The sequence below is a fragment of the Convolutriloba macropyga genome, chromosome 1 (assembly GCF_964194025.1).
Source record: "Convolutriloba macropyga chromosome 1, txConMacr16.3, whole genome shotgun sequence".
Classification (NCBI taxonomy): Eukaryota; Metazoa; Xenacoelomorpha; order Acoela; family Convolutidae; genus Convolutriloba; species Convolutriloba macropyga.
This window is the reverse complement of record NC_134468.1, coordinates 75,252,650-75,273,952: the sequence shown is the minus strand read 5'-3', so window position 1 is coordinate 75,273,952 and position 21,303 is coordinate 75,252,650. Positions and strand designations below refer to the sequence as shown.

The 21,303-nt window shown below is 35.9% G+C and overlaps 1 protein-coding gene across 3 annotated transcripts in view; it reads right to left on the bottom strand.

Moving 5' to 3' along the window:
* The window catches only part of LOC142342648 (uncharacterized), a 100,562-nt gene that overhangs the window by 75,620 nt on the left and 3,639 nt on the right, over positions 1-21,303 (bottom strand). For 2 of the 3 annotated variants that reach the window (XM_075394096.1, XM_075394115.1), the window contains exons 2-11: positions 18,866-21,108; positions 17,888-18,388; positions 17,254-17,474; positions 16,346-16,424; positions 16,213-16,276; positions 15,586-15,756; positions 9,582-9,715; positions 9,110-9,127; positions 8,905-8,966; positions 6,916-7,061 (exon numbers count right to left, since the gene is read on the bottom strand). In XM_075394096.1, the coding sequence (XP_075250211.1) occupies positions 6,916-7,061; positions 8,905-8,966; positions 9,110-9,127; positions 9,582-9,715; positions 15,586-15,756; positions 16,213-16,276; positions 16,346-16,424; positions 17,254-17,474; positions 17,888-18,388; positions 18,866-21,108 (3,639 nt within the window). The remainder of the gene's footprint in view (positions 1-6,915; positions 7,062-8,904; positions 8,967-9,109; positions 9,128-9,581; positions 9,716-15,585; positions 15,757-16,212; positions 16,277-16,345; positions 16,425-17,253; positions 17,475-17,887; positions 18,389-18,865; positions 21,109-21,303) is intronic. The other variant, XM_075394105.1, reaches the window with a different exon arrangement.

The window sequence follows — 21,303 nt, the reverse complement described above, 5'->3', positions numbered from 1 at the left end:
TAAGCAAAAAATTTTTCATTAAGCAATTATCAAGCCCTGAAAAAGATTCAATTGCCCCAAAAATTAAATGAAAAAAATTGTAAATATGAAAGTGATATTTATATCTTCAAAACCGATTCTTTGTTTCTAAAACCTATCACCTATGCACAATCTCCTCTTCAAGCCCTCAAAATAACTCTCAAATGACCTTTAATTAAAATGACACACTCAATTGACCTTTTCTTCTTTTCGTCAGGCAAATACTTTTAGAGTGGCACCTCACGTTTGCCAAAAACTTTTCAAAAATAAATGGTATCTAAATCATCAGTAATATCTGAAAACAGAAGCCCATAATTCCATCATACATATGCCCCACTAAAACGAGAGCTGTTTTATATTGAGACTAATATAAAACATCAGAAGACAAGCAACAAGAACATTGATGAAAACAAATAGTGTCAACGTCATTTCACCTACTGCAATGATCTCAGCCACTAAGATTAGATTCGTTCATGCTTCATGCGTCATCAATTGCATTAAATGATAAGACACGAAAAAGAATTATCAAGTCAAAATTAAAAGTCAAAATTCCACTAGATATTACCTGAATTTTCGCTTTGTGAATACTCAATGAGATCACGTGTGGTTACCCACATCTTTTACCCCAAATCTAAGAAATCAGTGGTCATATCTTCAGTTCATACATAATGTAGTCTACTATTTAGATCATTGATCACAGGAATTTTCCAAGCATTGGATTTTAAAAAACAAAGCTGCACATTTTACTTCAAAAAAAGCAATTCAGTTTTATCACAGCAAAAGTTGAAAATAAAGCATTGACCAATCAGATATCAGAATACAATTTTCAGCAAAAAGCATGTGAAAACTAACTGATTTCAGGAGAAACAATCAATCAGCAAGCTTTTTAAATAGGAGCAAATCGTTAAGCAAAAATGTGAAGTATGTTAGACTTTGGAAAGATCGAAGTACAAGCAAAAAAAATTAAACTTCCTCCTTTGTCAGAATCTGAAAGATTCTTCAATGGAAACCTCAACAAAAGACAGCGGCGAAAATTTGATCTCTAATTGTTTTGCAAAATCGAGCAGAAAGAGAAGTTCAAAAACCGGAAAATCAAAAAGTTCAAATTGTTGCTTTTAAACAATGGAACGTTCAAATTAGTATCAATAGTTACTTTTTTGATGCTCACAAGCTGACAAAACATGACACGAGAAAACAAAACTTCTCCGAACAATATTTTTGAGGCCTTCTTATTAAGGACAATGGCTTCCAAAAAAATAGTCAGCAAATTGCCGAAAAATAGCAGCCGTTCACCCCTGAAGCCCATCGAGATTGTATCATATTGCAACCAAATTTCACCTGAAGTCCCTTAACTTCATGATATTAATGTCTTCAAAATCGTTTATTTGTCTTAACCAACTACCCATTAAACCATTTTCAAGCCCTAAAAAGTTTAATTGGTCCCTCAAGATCGAAAACTGCAAAAAACTTTAAATTTTAAAATGGCAAATTTTGCTTAAAGGGCGCTTAAAATTGTGATATTAAGCAAAAAACGTTTCATTAATCAATTATCAAGCCCTGAAGAAGAATCAATTGCCCCAAAAATCAATGAAAGAAATTTGTAAATATGAAAGTGATATTTATATCTTTAAGACCAATTCTTTGTTTCTAAAACCTATCACCTATCCACAATCTCCTCTTCAAGCCCTCAAATTGACTCACAAATGACCTTTAATTAAAATGACACTCAATTGACCTTTTCTTTTCGTCAGGCAAATCCTTTTTGTGTGGCACCTGACGTGCGCCAAACCTTTTCAAAAATAAATGGTATCTAAGTCATCAGTAATATCTGAAAACAGAAGCCCATAATTCCACCATACATATGACCCACTAAAACGAGAGCTGCTTTTTTTCAGACTAAGATAAAACATCAGAAGACAAGCAACAAGAACTTTGATGAAAACAAACAGTGTCAAAGTCATTTCACCTACTGCAATGATCTCAGCCACTAAGATTAGATTCGTTCATGCTTCATGCGTCATCAATTGCATTAAATGATAAGACACGAAAAAGAATTATCAAGTCAAAATTAAAAGTCAAAATTCCACTAGACATTACCTGAATTTTCGCTTTGTGAATACTCAATGAGATCACGTGTGGTTACCCACATCTTTTACCCCAATTCTAAGAAATCAGTGGTAATATCTTCAGTTCATACATAATGTAGTCTACTCTTTAGATCATTGATCACAGGAATTTTCCAAGCATTGGATTTTAAAAAACAAAGCTGCACATTTTACTTCAAAAGTAAAGCAAATCAGTTTTATCACAGCAAAAGTTGAAGATAAAGCATTGACCGATCAGATATCAGAATACAATTTTCAGCAAAAAGCATGTGAAAACTAACTGATTTCAGGAGAAACAATCAATCAGCAAGCTTTTTAAATAAGAGCAAATCGTTAAGCAAAAATGTGAAGTATGTTTGGAAAAACCGAAGTACAAGCAAAAAAAATAAACTTCCTCCTTTGTCAGAATCTGAAAGATTCTTCAATGGAAACCTCAACAAAAGACAGCGGCGAAAATTTGACCTCTAATTGTTTTGCAAAATCGAGCAGAAAGAGAAGTTCAAAAACCGGAAAATCAGAAAGTTCAAATTGTTGCTTTGAAACAATGGAACACTGAAAATAGTATCAATATTTACTTTTTTGATTCTCTCATGCGTCATCAATTGTATTAAATGATAAGACACGAAAAAGAATAAAAATTCCAAATTAAAAAATTGACTACAATTTTGACATCAAATAGTTTCAAAGCCAAAAAGCCACTGGCTATGAATTTGACCAATTAATTAGCTTCATTTATTCCTATTGGCAACTGATGAGACCTACCCTTAATGGGGCCAATTGACAAGGAAATAAATTAGACAACAAATATCAGTTAGAACAAAAATTTTCGAATCCTTATTGAGAACAAAGAGCGCTAAAGTCAAAGAAACTTTTAGCTATGGAGTGGTACTATAAAAATGATTCACTAATAACCCGTTATCGATACATTACATCCATCATCAGTGAGACTAAGTGATATGACAATAGAAAAAATAACTGGCAGATTGAAAGAAAAAAGCTTTGTTACAGTCTCAAAAAACAGTAAAAAAAAAACAGACATAAAAAATTAATCTTTATTAACGGTTGAGGTGTTATACTTTGATTAGGAATCTGTATAAGTCAATTCTGCCTCTATTAGCTGCTTCCAAATAACCATCATTTAAAGTGATAAACATTCACTTGACCTTATCTCTTTGAATTAAAGCAAAGAAAAAACAATTTTAAAAAGAGCAAGTCATTTTTGAGTGAGGTGACCAAAAACATAAACATAACCGAATAACGTCGGGTGAATTGCTCTCAAACGACCGGTTGGCTTTGTCAGTAGCTAGCCCCAGTTTAGTGAGGCTAGCTTTAGCTTGATTCCACTCTGCATCTTTTAGTTTTCTAGCCTTTTTAGTAAATAAATAAAAAAAACTGATATTTTAAAAACTGCAAAATTTTGCAACACTTTAAAAAAGGTTCCAAATTTCGCAGTGAAAATGTTCAAAACTTTTTTTTTCTGGATTTATGTCAAGTAACTCATCTGCTTGACTTGAAAAGCTTCGTTGGCCAGTAATGATCGTAGGACAAAAATCTTCAAAAATTTTGAAGATCGCAAACTTTACCAAAATCTTGCTGAAATTCAATATATTAAAATCTTCAAAACCATATCATTGTATCAAGAGACAATCCAGTTTCCCTATTTCAAGCTTTAAACAATTTCACTGGCTCAAAGGTCCATAAACTGGGAACAATAATTTTCCGAAAATTTGACAAAAATTAAATTGCTAGAAAATTGTTCAAGCTGGAGTCAATAAAATAATGATAATCATTTAATTAACACTAGAAACTATGCGACAGCCTATCATCAAAGCTTGGAGGAGAACTAGGACCCTGGTGCCGGAAAATGATAAAAAAATTCAAAAAGATTCAAAAAACTTGAAAAACTGCAAATATTTTTAAAAATTGTTGACACTAAAATCTCTAAAAACATTCAATTACATCTAGAAGCTAAGCAGTAATAATCAGACGCTGGCACTTCAGGTTGGAGAAACCTAAAAAATGACAAATTTTCAAAAAACTTGAAAAAATTGCAGATTTTGTCAAAAAAATTGCTAAAATTCGTGATAGTAAAATGTTGAAAAACCATTCCATTACCACTAGAAACTATGCAGTAACCTATTATCAAACCCTGGTGGAGGTTGGGTGGCCCTTGAGGTCGCAGAAACCTAAAAACTTAACCTAAAACCTAAATTTTTAAAAAAAACTAAAAATTGCAAGTTTTATCAAAAGTTTGCAAAAATTTGTAATAAAAAGATGAAAACCATTCCATGGCCAATCAAATAATTCATTACCTTATTATCAAACGCTATAGGAGACATCCTGGCTACTGGGTCTCGGAAAACTTAGATAATTACAATAAATTTTAAAATTTGAAAAAAAATTGCAGGTTTCATCAAAAAATTTCCAAAGTTCTTGATGTCAAAACGCTGAATACCATTCTATTACCACTTGAAGCAATGCAGTAACCTATTACCAAATCCTGCAGGAGGTTCGCTGGCTCTTGAGACCGGAAAATCCTAAATTTCAAAACACGAAAAAAATGCAAGTTTTATCAAAAAAAATTGCTTAAATTTGTCATATTAAAAAATTGTAAGCTGTAACATGGCAAATAATTTTTTTTTCGGTAAACTATTATCAAACCCTTAAGAAAGTGTTCTGCCCCCTGCGTCCGGAAAGACGTGAATAATGAATGAAAAAAATTGAAAAAAATTTGCACGTTTTGTCAAATGCCAAAATTTGTGATGTTTAAAATTGTTGAAACAATTGCACTACCACTAGAAACTATGCAGGAACCTATTATAAAACCCTAGATGAGGTTCCTTGACACCCAGGGCTGAAAGAACTCAGAAATCGACAAAAATTTTCAAAAAGCTTGAAAAAAATTGCAAAAATTAGTATAAAATTGCGTTTTTTAGCGATCGGTTGTTCGTCAGTAGCCACCCGGGGGGGGGGGGGGGGGGGGGGGGTGCACTGGGAGGGAGGGGGGTGGGGGGATAACAGCGCCGGTTGGGGGCAATAGAGGGGGGTCAAGTGCTGGTGTGGTGTCTTCAACCTCTAAGAACCGCCCTTCACACCATAAGTATAAGTCTCCAAAACAATTTGAGCTGAAACAGAGCTGAAAGGCTCTAAGAGCACTTAATGCCCGCTGGGCGCTACCTGTTTATCCCGTTCTTGAGGACGAAAAGTCAAAAGCGTCAGACGAAAAATCGGTCAAGCGAAAAATCGCATAAAAAAAGACCGACAGGACTAATATAATTGCTAGAAACTTCGTTTGAGATCAATTAATCACGCTAATGAACAAAAAACTCGCTCCACTAAGAGTGAGAAATGACGTCACGCACGAAGTCCAGTTGAAATTGCATTAACGAATGAACAAAAGGCAGATTTCAAGTAATTGTGACGCCATGTAGTAGTAACAAAAATCTTGGCAGCGAAATAAAAAAATCCAGAGAAGGCCAATAACAGCCCCAGCTATCGCTGTGCGGCTATTAATAAAACAAAAATACGGGCAAATATATTGAAAATTCACTAGTATTTTATAACGAGAAATAGTGTTAAAGTAATAAAAACGGTAGTCGCCCAATGAAGGGCAAATATATTGAAAATTCACTATTATTTTATAACGACAAATAGTGTCAAAGTAATAAAAACGGTAGTCGCCCAATGAAGTGATCCAAGCAATAGCAATTATGCGCAACTAATACACCATTTGTGTACCATTTTGAACAGCACTCAAGAGAAAAACTATGAACACAGAAGTCAAACTTCCACGTGAGAAGCAACCGGCTAACATCAGAAGAATTGTTCTGGCGCGATTAGTAGGAGCTGGAATCTACTGCAGCCTGTTTCATTCGGGGGAGTAACTATATTTACTAAGAGAGGTTTCAAGTGACATCCCCAGACGTTAATATATAAACTTTAACCACTAAAATAATTAAAGTGAAAAATTACGTTTCATTCTACTTTTAGCAGTACCCTTACGCCACTGAGTTCAGCTGCTGACGCTTGTGAATGATAGAATTTTAGATCACGCAAAACGGACAATTAAGGGTGTAAAAGTCACTCGTAAACTTATAACGGTCAAGCAATAATTCTGCATAAAAAGGTCAACACGTTTACAAAAATTGTTTCAAACATCGCTCGAGAGCAACTGACATTTTCACTCATAAAAATCGAATGCTTGTCCAAACATCAAATTCTCATTCAGTTTTCGAAAGTAGTTTGAAAATGAACACGCTTCAATCCTACTCGCTTTTTCGCTCCCTTTAATAACCCAGCGTGACTGAAATTACAACTCCAATTTGCCCTCTCACTGGCATTAAAAAGTCGAAAAATGTGTGTACAGATCTTAAGCCAACGCAGCAACACAATCCAAACCCTTCGGATTAGAAAACCAAGAGACAACCAATAATAGCCGCCCTAGCTATCGCTTCGCGGCTATTTAAAAAAGTCTGGTTGGTATAAGTTCCTAACACGAAAATAAATATTGCGGGTTGCAACAATAAGAGTTGTTGAACATGTAAGCGCTATGATAAAATCAAATTGAACTTAAATTTAGCTTCAAAGAGATGTCCAGATGAATTATCGAACTCCAAGATCCTTAAACTTTCCCCCACTATTCTATCCAAGTAGAGCTGCTAGAAACACCACCAGAAATCGCAGGTGATCCTACGACGGATATATTCAAAATAAATATTTGGGAAAGTAATTCTCGATATCTGCTTATATCTTTAGGTCTGAAAAACGAGCTCTGAAATATAAATTGGGGGACCTTTTTTGGCAGTGTTGTATACGGCGAATGTGTTGATGGTGATGAGTTGGAGCAGTTTGTCCTCGGGCATGCTGACTGGTCTGTGACTGAGGAGAATGCGGAACTCCTCCTGCGCCTGAGCGAACAGAGTTCCAAACGAATCCAACCTAAACATGTACACACCTAATTCGAGGTAAGTCAAAAGGTAATTTAATGGCATATATAAACCCCAAGCGAGAGGAGTTGAAAGTGCATGATTATTGTGTCTTTATTCTAATATTTAATAGCCACATCTGCTTGTTTATTGGATCATTAGGTGTTAAATTTGACGAAAATCAAACTTAGTTTCTAATGAATGAAGCTGAAAAATACAAGGGGGCTCGGTATTGTGTGTTTGCACATAATGTTCCTCAGACTTAATTGTCTACCAAAAAAGGAAGATATGGGAAACTTTCAGAAATCACATCCTCCGTAAACAATAGGAACAAAGGATTAAATAAGGCCGCATTAGAGAAATAGCGTCAGAGCTCAAACACCCATAAAATTTGTAAACGGAAAAATTTCAATAGTCTTAACAACCATCAGCGTAAAACTAAAAAAAATACTAGGTAGAAAAAAGCTAAGTGGAGTCCCGTAGAGCCATCTTAAGAAGAAGGAATCTTAGGAAGCCAAATAGGACCTGCCATTAGTGCGACTAAGCTCTAAGACAAAAAAACAAATACAGGCAAGACACAAAACCTCCAAATAATTTAGTTTGATTTGATTTCTAAAATTTAAGAAAACTGTTGAAGCACTTAAAACCAAAAGCCATTCGATGAAAAGTTTTGTGGGCCGTATTTGATCATCAAGTCCTGTGACATTAAAAAGAACCACAAATATTGACCGGTAACATTTTTATGAAAACTCATTTTTATAGTGTCAGCGTCATAAAAGAATCAATCAGGGCGAAAATCAATTAAAATTTCTGTCGAAGCCATTAAAATCGTAAGCTATTCACTTAAAACTTTATACATGTTTCAACACTCTATACGTTAAATTGGGCTTCTTTTTAACGCAAATGGGAACTGTCATTGATAAGATAAATCAATAAGAGACCAAAAGAACAGGATAAATGTAAATATCCAAAGACAAAATTGCATGGAAATTAGTATCAGAGTGAAACAAAGCCGTTAGGTTGCCAGAAAACAGCCACCGTTGACGCGCTTGACGCACATCGGGATTGAAACACAAAAAAAGATAGATTTTGACAGAATTTTTTCGAAGTTTCAAAAAACGTTTTAATTCAGTTTGAAGTTTCAGTTAGACTCTAAATCAATACTTAATTCAACTTCTGAACTGAAGGCTATTAGGCTGAATACTGCGGTCAGTCAGCAATCACTCCAATAACTTTGACAACCTAATGCACTACGACGTTATGACCACGCTTAACAGTTTCTTTATATTTTGATCTTTTGACATTTCGCAATTCAATGAGTGAAAAAAAATTTAAAATCCATTCAGTTGAAGCAGTGAGTGAGGTAAGTCAGAAATCAAGTCTCAGTGAAAGGGGGGCTGACGTGGGGGGTCAACCTCTAAGAACCGCCCTTCATAAGTATAAGTTTTCAAAACAGTTTCTGTGAATCGCATACTTGAGCCTACGAGAGAATTTAATGCCCTAAGAGAATTTAATGCCCGCTGGGCGCTACCAGTTTATTCTGTTTTTCAGGACCAAAAATCAAATGGGTCAGACGAAAAATCGGAACACAAAAGCAATCAACAGGGAAAATTTTGTTTAACGAAAAACACGAAGGTTCCTGCTTTTAATGCACCGAAAACAAAGCTCGGAAATTTACATATATTTTTAAAGCAAATAAATTCGAAGTCAAAACAGCCAGTAGTTGGACTTTGGTTTCGAGCCAATAGTTTTAAGCAATTTGCTTATGCAGAGTTCAATGTAACGGGGAAACCCATCATGGTATACGATGAGATCAAATGTCTACATCGCCAGAAAAGTTCATCAAATTGTCTCACCCAATTCCTGTGAAGAGAATGCCTTGAATGTTGAGAGAACTGAGGACAGCCTGCTTGTTGAGCTGAAACAACACAAGTCAAGTCTGTTCAACACTAATCATGGTAACAGTCAGATTAAATTTGTTCTGATTTCAATAATTGTCATTATCACAAATAGAAACTAAAGAGAACAGCAGCAGGAAGATTAGCTCAAAATTCACATTACCCATTCAGCAAATTTAGGCTGAAACAAGTCAGACATTGCCATTTGTCTTTCCACACACAAATAAATACACTTCTTCGCAACAATTAATACCCAGCCGGACAGTTGTTTGCAAATTACTGTAATGATCCACTCCTATGCCCAACAATCTCGATTTCATACATAACTAACAGTCTCAATCTCGTTTTTATCAAATTCCAGTAATTCTTGTAACTATTATAATGATTATATTGCTAAAAACGGTGCTCGAGAGGAAAATGTTATCATATGATTTGCAACAACCTAGACGTTCTATCAGATAAATCTATTCGCTAGTTTTAAAATCGGTGCCTACAGAGCTGAAACGCTCCATTTCGGAACCATGCCCTTACATGCTACCATTACACGAAAACTTTGCTGTACTAGTAACTTTGTCAGCTTCACATACAAGGTCTGGGTTACAACAATTTTAAGTGTGATTTGTGTTAATTCTGACCTCAGTGTGTTCCATCTGCATGAGAGTCTCTTTGTGAACACTTGCAGTGAGTGAGCGAATCTGCTTGTTCAGCTCGTTCACGTCTTCAGCCGATGCAGAAGTTGATGACTGATGAGATCTCATTCCGTCTGCAGCTGTACCAAAATACCGAACTATTAACAAACTTAACTGAGAATGTTTTTACATCGCGTTCATTTACATTAATAAATGCAAAGGGCACCTCATCTTTCAACTTTTCCGTCAAGTACAGTATGCCAGAAAACGGCTATGAGCAACATCTGCACAAAGTTTATCTTACTTTTAAGTTTAGGTGGTTGGTTCAAAAAAGCATCAAACCCAAATATAGAAAACATATCCTGCAGATTGCCGGAAAATAGCCGCGATAGACGCTTTTGGCCTTCCATGAATTGAAACAACTAATGAAATAAGATAGACATATCTATCAACCACCAGTCCTTTAATAGACCACTAGACTTTTTGGGACTAATACTCAAGAATTAGGGCATATAAGTTTGGCACTACTTAGATGTCCACTATTGGTCTTTAAATGTTCATAAAATTTAAAGTTCCATAAGTGAGTTCAGAAGTCATTTTTTAGTGAGATAATTCACGCAATTGACCTAAAAGCAGAAATGACGTCACGCATACAAATTTTGACTGCAAAGAAGTAGAAGTCACTGAAGTCATTGTCATTGAAAAAGTCAATTCCAAGAAGTCAGTTGGTAAGACGAAACAAAAATCTGTTAGACGAAGTAAAAACATAGCAGGACAAGTCCTGACGTACAATTCAAAGAATTTTCATTGACTAAACAAAAAGCTGGAGCTAAAACGGACTATGAGTGAATTGGGAAAACCATTTCCAAAAAAATCAGATAAAAAACAGAAAATCAATGTCAAAATGCCGCTAGGGAGAACAAAAAACCACTAGCGAGAAATATAGATTTGATTCTAACAAAAAAAACTAGGCCTAGAATGAACTATGAATGGATTGGGAAAACCATTTAGAAAAAAAATCCTATCCAAAAAATTGAAAAAAGTAAAAACCGAAGTGAAATTGCCGAAAGTGAACAGAAAAAAACACTACCGAGAAAGCGAATTTTTGTTCGAACACCGTTTTCTCACTCTACTTTAAAATTAGAGCTAAAACATTTCAGGCCGCAAAACCATTCGCTTTTTCGTCATTTCCTGTTTCGGACCAAAATCACTACTCCAGTTGGACTTCAAAAAACATGAAATTGTGTGAACAGGTCTTAAAAAGATACCCGGCAGATTGCCGGAAAATAGCCACCGTTGATTCCAATAAGCATGATTGGGATTGAAAGAATAGAAGATATCGAAAAAAAAAGATTTTTGTACAAAAATATTTTTTATGTCCGATTTATTTTGATGGCATTTCGTGGTTGAACATACTTCTGTTTCTTAGAGAGAGGCTACAGGGGCTACTATCAATACCAATAAACATAAGAGATGGTAACTAAGACTTATAGGAACGACGTTCAAATAGCGGGCATCTAAAATTGGGCTTTATGGGTTTATCCCGTTTCTACTTCTGACTTCAATTTTTTATACTGACTCTGTTCATTTTGAATTGCTGAACAACTGATGTTCAAACTCACTTTTAGCATAATGAGAGAAGAGAGAAACTAGCCTAGAGAAGTCAAAAAGATTTCACGGAAAATGCTGAAAAAGCGGCAAAATGGTAAAGCGAAAAGTTCGACGAAGTAAAAAAAATAGGAGCGCTATAATAGCCGGCTGAGAAGATGAGGGCGGCTATTAAAAACATAGCAGGAGAAGTCCTGACGCACAATTCAAAGTATTTTAATGGACTAAACAAAAAAAATTATACCTGGAACAGACCGTGAGTGAATTGGGAAAATCATTTCTAAAAAAAGGATTAAAAAAAAACAGAAAATCAATGTCAAAATGCCGCATGTGAAAAAAAACCATAAACCAGAAATGCAAATTTGTTTCATACAAAAAAACTAGGCCTAGATTGAACCATGAATGGATTGGAAAAACCATTTAGAAAACAAATCCTATCCAAAAAATTGAAAAAAGTGAAAACCTAAGTGAAATTGCCGAAAGTGAACAAAAAAACCACTGGAGAAAGCGAATTTTTGTTCGAACACCGTTTTCTCACTCTACTTTAAAATTAGAGCTAAAACAATTCAGGCCGCAAAGCTATTCGCTTTTTCGTCATTTCCTGTTTCGACGTGACCAAAATCACTACTCCAATTTAACTTCAAAAATCATTAAAATGTGTGAAGATCTTAAAAAATAGCCGGTGTAATTCCGGAAGCGACTCGAAGCGTCGTCAGAGCCTCACAAACAAAACCGTATTTGCAGCGGAAGCCATTACCTTTTTTATTAAACCTTTAACTCATTACCTCCCCAGGTCTGATCTAAAAATTGGTGAAACTTAAACCACTCACCAAGAGAAACAAAATGCAACAAAATTTTGTATTATTGAAAACGTTTGGTAACGTTAAAAAGTCCGAATATTTAAGATGGACAAAAACCTGATGAACTGAAAACGCTGACAGGGCTATCAATTGCCCTCAAATAGTTCACAATTCTGATCTCAAAAAGATCGCGACAGCAAACGGCAGATAATAATCAAGAAACTAAGTTAAGTTTTTCAAAAAGAATGCTCAAATTTAAGCATCAGAAAACCACTACAACCAGAATTCTAATCACTGCAATTAAGACAAAAAACAACATAGTTCTTCCCTGTTGTACATATGCTAGACAACATGATTTCATACTAATCCAAAAACTAAATTGATCATAGAAAAGACATAAGCAGCAGAAATATATTCAAAGGCAAAAAACCGTTTAAAAGTTGCAGTAAACAGTAAGAAGTGGAAATTTTGGAAAAAGCTTGCTAACAAACTCTCAGTACTGCTTTATGTTGAATGAAATCAATTGCAAACCAAAGAAATGACGAAAATCTAAGAAAAAGCTTAAACCATTCAATTTTTTACTACCAAAAAATCAATATAACAAAAATAAATGTAGGTGCCAGGATAAAGCTAGAATGCTGCTAACTAGAATGTGAAGAATATGGACACAATGTAAGGAACACCTAAACAAAGACATCCTTGATTTTTGAAAGTAAAAAACCGATTTGAAAAAAAATCAAGAAAAACGAAGACATTTCATTGTTCAGTATTCGAGAAATAGAACAGATAACGAGTCATCCGATAAAAAGATCTATCGTCCAGAAAAAAGAACAAAAATTATGAAAAAGCAGAACTCAAACATATGAAACATTGAAACATTTTGCAAAAAAATGGTCAAAGAACTTTAAGTTAAGACTGCATTTATGAAAAAGTTTTAACAATTTTTTCAAAAACTTAACGCCAAAAAATGACTGAAGTTTTATTGAAACGAAAATATAGTCCCTTATGTTGCACAAAAATACTATTTCTAGTAAATTAAACCAAAATACAAAAAAACCGACAAAAATCGAAAAAAACTACCAAAATCGAATTAGCATATGTACAATTTTATAGAGCAAAATAACATCGAGGTAGAAAGAGGCGTTAAGTATATGAATTATTAAAAAGAAGTAGCCATATTAACTGATTTTGGACAAAAAGACGGTTAAAAGATCCAAAACTAAAGAAATTAATAGAAAAAAAGACAAAAATTAACTAAAAAATGAAGAAATATGTGACAATTTTGAAATTGAAACGCATCTTCAGTCTCTGCGAAACACTGTGTTATCAATTTCCCAGGTTGACATTTCAATATAGCATCGAATAAAAATTATTTCTACAAAAAAACTAAATACGCGCAAAAAAAATTTGGCCACTTAGACGATGAAACAGCAAAAAAACGGTTATTTATATGTGCCATTCAGTCAAAAACAACTTTGCAAAGTCAAAAAGTCATTCACTAAACCCAGCACATGATCAAAAATTTTCTCTCGCTCAGAAAAAATTAGTTCACACGTCAATTTTACTCACTTTCGCTTTTAGGTCAAAACAGCGTCTGAACGAATAGTACTTCCGGTAAAAAAAAACATAGCCGGAAGAATTCAGGAAGCAACTCGAAGCGTCAAAAGTTCACTGAAAAAACCGTAATTGCAGCTGAAGCTACTACCATTTGTATTAAACCATTAACTCACTGCTTCTCCAGGTCTGCTCTAAAAATTGGTTGAAACTTAAACCACTGTCACCAAGAGAAACAAAATTTTATATTATTGAAAACGTTAAAAAACCGAAATAATTAAGGTGGTCAAAAATCTGATAGTCTGAAAAAGCTGCCAATGTTATCATTTGCCCCCAAATAACTCATGATTCCAATCCAAAAAAGAACGCGAAAGCAAACGGCAGATAATAATCTTAGAAACTAAAAAAAATTTTCAAAAAACAAAGCTCAAATTTAAGAATCTGAAAACACCTTTAATTACAATTCTAATCACTGCAGTTAAGAAAAAACAACACACACTTGTTCCTTGTTGAACATATGCTAGACAACATACTAATTCAAAAATTAAATTGATCATAGAAAAAACATAAGCAGCAGAAGAATATTCAAAGGCAACAAATCGTTTAAAATCATACCAAGGCCGGAAGAAAGTTGCATTAAATAGTCATAAGTGGAAATTTTGAAGAAGGCTTGCTATCAAACCCTCAGTACTGCCTTAGGTTGAATGACATCAACTGCAAACCAAAGAAATGACGAAAATCTAAGAAAAATCTGAAATCATTCATTTTTAACAACTGAAAAAATTAATATACCGAAAAAATGTAGGTGCCAGAACATACCTAGAATGATACTAACTAGAATTTGAAGAACATGGGCACAATCTAAGGAACACCGTAACAAAAAGACATTCTTGATTTTTGAAAGTTAAAAATCAATTTTAAAAATTCAAGAAAAACGAATACATTTCATTGTTAAGCACTCAAGACATAGAAAGGATAACTAGTCATCCGATACAAAGATCTATCCTCCTTAAGAGAAAAAAAAATAGGAAAAAGCAGAATTCATAAATACGAAACATTGAAACATTTTGCAAAAAAAATGGTCAAAAAACTTTTAAGACTGCATTTATGAAAAAGTTTTAACTGTTTTTCAAAAACTTAACGCAAAAAATTGATCAAATTTTTATTGAAACGAAATTAGATTCCCTCATGTTGCACAAAAAGACTTTTTCTACCAATTACTACCGAAATACAAAAAAAACTGACGAAAATCGAAAAAAAACTAAAATCGGATTAGCATATGTACAATTTTATTAAACAAAATTACATCGAGGTAGAAAGAGGCGTTGAGTATATGAATTATCAAAGAGAAGTTGCACTATTAACTGATTTCTGACACAAAGACGGCTAAAAGATCCAAAAATAAGGAAATTAATAGAAAAAAGCCAAAAAAATAACTAAGAAATCAAGAAATATGTGCCAATTTTCAACTTGAAACGCATTTTCAGGCTCTGCAAAACACTGTGGCATCAATTACCGAGGTTGACATTTCAATATAGCATCGAATAAAATTTATTTCTACAAGAAATCAAATTTAAAGCAAAAAATAGGGCCACTTAGAAGAAAAAACGGCTACAAACGTTTATCTATATGTGCCATTTAGTCAAAAACTACTTTTCAAAGTCAAAAAGTCATTCACTGAACGCAGCGCATGATCAAAAAACTTTTCTCGCTTAGCGAAAATCTTTTCACCGAGACATCTTTTCTCACTTTTGCTTTTAGGTCAAAATGCCGCGTGAACAAATCTACTTCCTGTAAAAAAAAGACCGAGAGAAAACAATACTCCTCTTCGAGTCGTAAAAAAAAGACAGCGCGCGCCGCAATACAATTCAAAATCTTTGAATTGTAAAAAAAACAGGAGCGCAATAATAGCCCCCTAGAATTGGTGACGCGGCTATTAATAATTCATACAAAAGAAAAGGCTAACCAAGAAGTTTGCAAAAAGATACTTCGAAACATTGTGAGGGTCAGCTATCAATCTATTCTATTTAAGCTACCTCGATACTCACCATTGTTAGTGTCTCTAACCCACAAGAGACGCCCTCTGCTCTTGTATAGAGCTAGAATGTCTTTCTTCTGCTTATTTATCTTGTCTTCGATGGCCTTCTGCTGTTGCTGCTGAGTCCCCTTCACCTTCTTGGCCACTTCTTCGAACATCAGATTCAGACTCTCCTTCGCAGCTATACAACAAATTACATTACAAGGTGCATCCAAACAACATTCGGGAGCACCAAAACATAGTTCCATACAAAAAATTAATTCCAGGCAGTTCTATTCTCAGACGCATTTTCATTTTGATTAGGTTTAATATAGCTAAAACTTAACGGAAAGCTGCAAAGCAATAATGACGACAAAATAGAACCAAGACTGCCAAAAAATCCGCTTAGCTACCACTGTTATTAATTGAAACAAACCGAGGGCCGCGTCATGGTCAAGAAGAACATGATAGCTATTTTTCGCCTTCGAAAGCCATGCCCAAGTTCGAGATTAGCTCTTGGTTAAAGATTGCTTCATTTCAACTGCAATTGTTCAGCATAAATTGCAAAACGTTTACTGTCAGGTCATGCGATAAACAATACCATTCGTTTTAATTATTCCAAGTCTCATCGTCAAACCAGCAAAGTAAGTATACATACCTTTAAAATCTTCCTGGGCCGCCAGACTTCTAATGTAGTAGTATACAGTTTCCAGCCTTCGCTTCTAAACATAAGGATCTGGTGAGAAATAAACTTGACCTGAAATGCTTGCATATAGACTAGGACAACTGACCTGTTGGCACGATATGATGGCTAGCTGATTGAAGGCGCGACCGTTCTTCGGCTGGAGGTTGTGAGCACTTGTGTAGGCTCTGAAATCAATGGCTTTGTTAATACTTTTTAAAGTATGCACATGCGCCGCACATACTATAAATCCTGCATCCAAGAGTACTTTTATTTGTTGGAAAATAACAACTGACTTAGGTCGAACAAATAACTCTCAAGCAACGGATCAGGTGTTGATAGTAAAAAAAACTTTGGCTTCATAAGGCTGGAAACTACATTTTGGGGGGCTGATGCACGTTAAAAACTGGGAAGGGGTACTCCAAACTTGAAATTCGCATTAAAAGACCCGTAAATCTCAGACAAGTACATTATGCCTTCGGACTCAACCAGTTAAGCGTCTCGAAAATTCGTCGGCCAGACAAATAATCGGGTGTGGGAAAAATCGCTTAAGCAGAAAGACCAACAGGATAAAAATTAATTCCAACAAACTTTTTTTGAGAAAAACCTAACAATCCGCAATCAATTCCAAAAGCATTTCAATAGATTTGCGACAGAAGTACAGCTAAATAACGCCTTGCCTTTCGAAGAAATGCACTTTTACGTGATTGCAAGGACCCCATTATTTATCAGGAAAGCTGGAGAAATTGAACAATTTAGTGTACCTCATCGCAAATTGACGGTGATGTAAAGAACTTATTTGAGCGTCAGTTTCTTGTGAATTGTTCTTGTGAATTCTTCTAAGGTTCAATTTTTTTCTCGAATACCTTATAATTCAGAATAGTGCTTGTTTGTTTTCAGCAGTAGACAAAAACTGGAGAAATCGGTTTCTAAGTTCTTGTGAATTGTTATCTCGTGATCTTTTCAGTTCGTTCAAAATACCGCCGGCACATGATAGCTAATGATACCTGTACTCACTGTTTGGCTAGTGTGAAATCTTGGTTTCCCTGGGCATTCTCCAGGTACCTATGCAAGTCTCCCAGCCCTATCTGGAGTTTGAAGGCAGAGTTCATGGCGAATCTAGTCTTCTTTGGAATGTGGCCTAGCCTGAGCTGCATTTCAGGGGTAGTGTACATGGAGAGGTTGATATTCTGCACGGTTTGGAGGTCAGTCAAAAGAGAATTGTAACACGCAATGCCCTAAAAACATCATCGCTTTTTCTGCAATACTGAATTTTTAACCAAAATTAATCTTATACAAAATCAAGGTTTCATCGTTTCAAGAGCAGGTCTTATTCCCACAATTTTGGACAAAGGAATCAAACTTTTGATCGCTTTTTTAAGCATGTGAAGATTGAAAAGGTTTCGATGACATTCGCATTATCCGGCAAAAAAACTCCATCGAACAATTTTTGAGAAATTCTGCCCAGCTTGAAAATTTGGAACAGATCGTTACGATCGTAAATTGGTGACAATTTGTGCAGATAACATTTGATTATTGAAGAACCAAATGATCAGATCTATCCTTATTGTTTAATCCACAATCGAAAGTTAAGTGGCATAATAATAAAAATTTTAAATGATTCCTGCCTCGGATAGGCATCAAGTCTTACATCTTTCAAATACTTGTGCAACAAGTCTTCAGCTCTGTATTTGAATGAGGTGTTGTTTTTCTGGTTGCGCAGCCTCTCAATCAGAGGATAGAATGCCGTTTTCCACAAAATATACTCTATATTATGAGTTTGAGCACTTTCACTGTCACTCACGATAACACTAGAACACTCTTTTAGAAATTTATCTCTCAGGTCAGCAATATCCGTCTCTAGTTTCTCAAGAGACACTTTTTTGATCAGTTCCTCCAATTTAGCTTCTATCAACTGCGTTTGATGTACACTTTGCATCGATATGACTTGCAACATTTTGTTCCTGATTGAATCCATTTTAGGATTAGAAGTTTGCATGGAAACAAGTTGGGCAGGATCAATGTTTCCTTTCCTAGTCATATCGCCAATTCTCTTTTGAAGCTCCGCACTTAAGTGGTCGTTTGTGTCCCTGCCGGTCCATGTTGGGCTCGGAGAGGTACTGTTGGTCGACTGCGGCTGCACCTGTTGAGGCTGAAAAGAGGAGTTAAGTGAAATTTATTTGAAATTATTGGAGTGACATTAGATATAATTAAAAGAAATAAAAAATACATTTATCGGGTTTTGTCGAGGTCTTATTGAGCCCTAGGTATTGTGAAATATTGTGAAACCAAGAGCTCAGTCAGAAACAGAGCGCTGCCAATATTGCACCAAATGAGTTCAAACATAGCGCGAACAAAAATTCACTACTTCCAAAAACTCGTTCGAGAGCATAGCAAAAATTTAACTTAACGACAGCTATAGTCTTTAACAAGACAAAATTTTGCTAAAAAGCAAGCAAATTACTCTGTGGACATGTCTTAAATACTGCAATTCAGATTAGCTGAGTAAATAGCTTAGCTCTTCCATAAAGGAAACAAACTTCATTGCAAAAGAACTAGAGCTTCCAATGTTACAAAATCAATATTCCATTAATTCAATGTTCTTTTTTGTGCCAATAGGTAAACTTACTCTATTCGGGAAAATTTCCAGCTTTAATTCCATATTCCCTCGTCTGGTAGCGTTCGTGTTAGAAGTATTCTGTGTGTACTGTCCAGTCACGCTGTTCGACTCGCCATAATTACTATTTTGACCACTTCTAGATGTCGGATGCACTGTCGCGATGTTTTCTGGCATGGTTCTAGAAAAGGCATTCATTGCAGCTTCACTTTGCCTCCAATCAGCCTGCCCATGATTAGCCATCATAGGATACGCAGCACTGCTATACCTCTGCTCCATGGAGTTATCCGCAACTGATTGATTTAATTGAAAATTTTGATTAACTGGCATCTGGTACTGCGATGCGGCCGTTGTACTTGTAACTGGAGCTATCTGGTTTTGGAAGACCCTGGTCTGTGCTGCAGGTGGCATCTGAAAGGGGAACGAAGAACCTGATTGGCTGCTGGGAACCTGGCCAATGGGCATACTCCAATTAGGAATTGGCATCTGCCGAGAAATTTGAGGTTGTCCGCCATTCAGGAACTGCAGGAAGTCATTGTACTCATTACCCATTAACGGAGCGGGCGTGTTTGTTGATTGTCCACCTCTCTGCAAGTCATTAATGCATTTCATAAATTGACCGAAAAGAGCCACGATATTGGGTGAAGCGCTCGCTAGGTCTGTGGTTATACCATTCATCTGCATTATTTGCACAAAATTGTTGTAGTCTAAAAACTGCTGCTGTTGTTGATTGGGTGCCGATTGTTGCGCAGCTGACGAAATGGGATCCATGTTGCTATACGTTGTTTGGACTGGTGGTGGAGTGTTATTAGATGGAATTGGTTGGACTTGTGCAGTGGGCTTAGGTTGATTGCTGCCCATAACCGGAGCGCTAAAAAAGTTGCCCGGAAACTGATTTTGAGCACTACTTGTGCTGCTAAAAGAACTAGACGCTACTGTGTTGCATACAGGAACATTACTGCGAGGGTCATACAGAGCTCGGCCTGGGGGAGGTTGCCTAAAACTGTCCTTAGCATCAGGCCTGCTACTCACTGCAGTCCGTTCGTATAAGTCTTGGGGCAGTTCGGTAGGAAGTTTTGGAAGCGATTTTTGTTGGGGAGGATCTGATATTTTTATTGGAGAGCTTTTTGGAGACTGTTTAGGCCTCACAGCAGCAGAAGTAATAGCTGAGCTTGCAGGGTTTGCGGGATCATACAGAGTTCGATTTTTTGGATTCTCGCGTTGCATCTCAAGTTTCAGGGCATCATCACTCATTTCTTTAGAAGCATAGTTAGTTGGTTTTTTATTAACTCTTCTAGTTTTGTTCGTCATTTCTCCGTACTGACTCTCTGATTCAGTTAACATTTGTTGACTTGTTGCCTCTGTTTGATGCAAAGTTTGAGGTCTTGTTGCTTTTACGCGTCTGGCAGTTGGAGCCGACATTTCAGGCTCATTGTCATTACCAGCTGATTTCTGGGGTCCAATGTACTTGGCTATGTCCTGAGCCGACAAATCAGTGTCTAAATGCAGTTGACGATTTGTGGGAGTAAACTCCCAAGTTTTGTGATTGGCGCTTGATTTACTGGATTCCGCGTTATTAGATCTGACTCTTCGGGTAGTTTTGACCTCACAATCAAATTCTGGTTCGTCAACTCGAGAACTCGCTTCCATACTATGTTTCTTTTCGGAAGCTGAGGGTTTATCCATAGGCTCAATCTTCACGCCTTCTGCAGTTGGTGAAACGTCTTTTAATACAGAACTACTTGCATTGACGCTTTCTAAATCAGAGGTTGGAAACTCGCCAGAATGAGACTTTTCCAGATAATCTTTCGTATAATAGCGGCTGCTAGGCTTATTTTCTCCCGGTTTATTCGGTGCATGCTTAGCACCATACCTGCCACCACCTGTTCTCTCACGTTGCTCGTCTTCATTGCGACGCGGTTTCCTTCCAGGTTCCGATCTGTGTCCCTGATAGCCACCGTAATCGTAATAATTCCCTTCAATATGTGTGGCCCCCCTATTCTCGTTATATTGTCTTTCACCTCGATTGTCACGCACAGCTTTATCGGGTCTTCTAGCGCTGGTGTTGTTAGGATCATTGGCTGCATCCACCCTTTGATTGCCCGACTGAACACGATCATTCAGTCCCTCGGATGCCCTCTGCTTCGTGTTAGACTCAGCTCGATTTGAATGGATACCTCTATGACTATCATTGCGTACAGCTTGACGTTCTTTCAATGGTTTCGCACTGACTCGTCGTGTTGTAGATGGTTCAGCTAAGCAAAAAGAGTTATTGTTCCAACATTTTTCTTTAAAATGGGGAATATATATATATATATATATATATATATATATATATATATACATATCTATATATATGCAAGGCCGGCTTTTTCTTCTTCAGTCAATTTTTCACTTTTTGTTTACGCATCTTAGCGAAAAAAGAGAAACAAACAGACTAACATCGGATG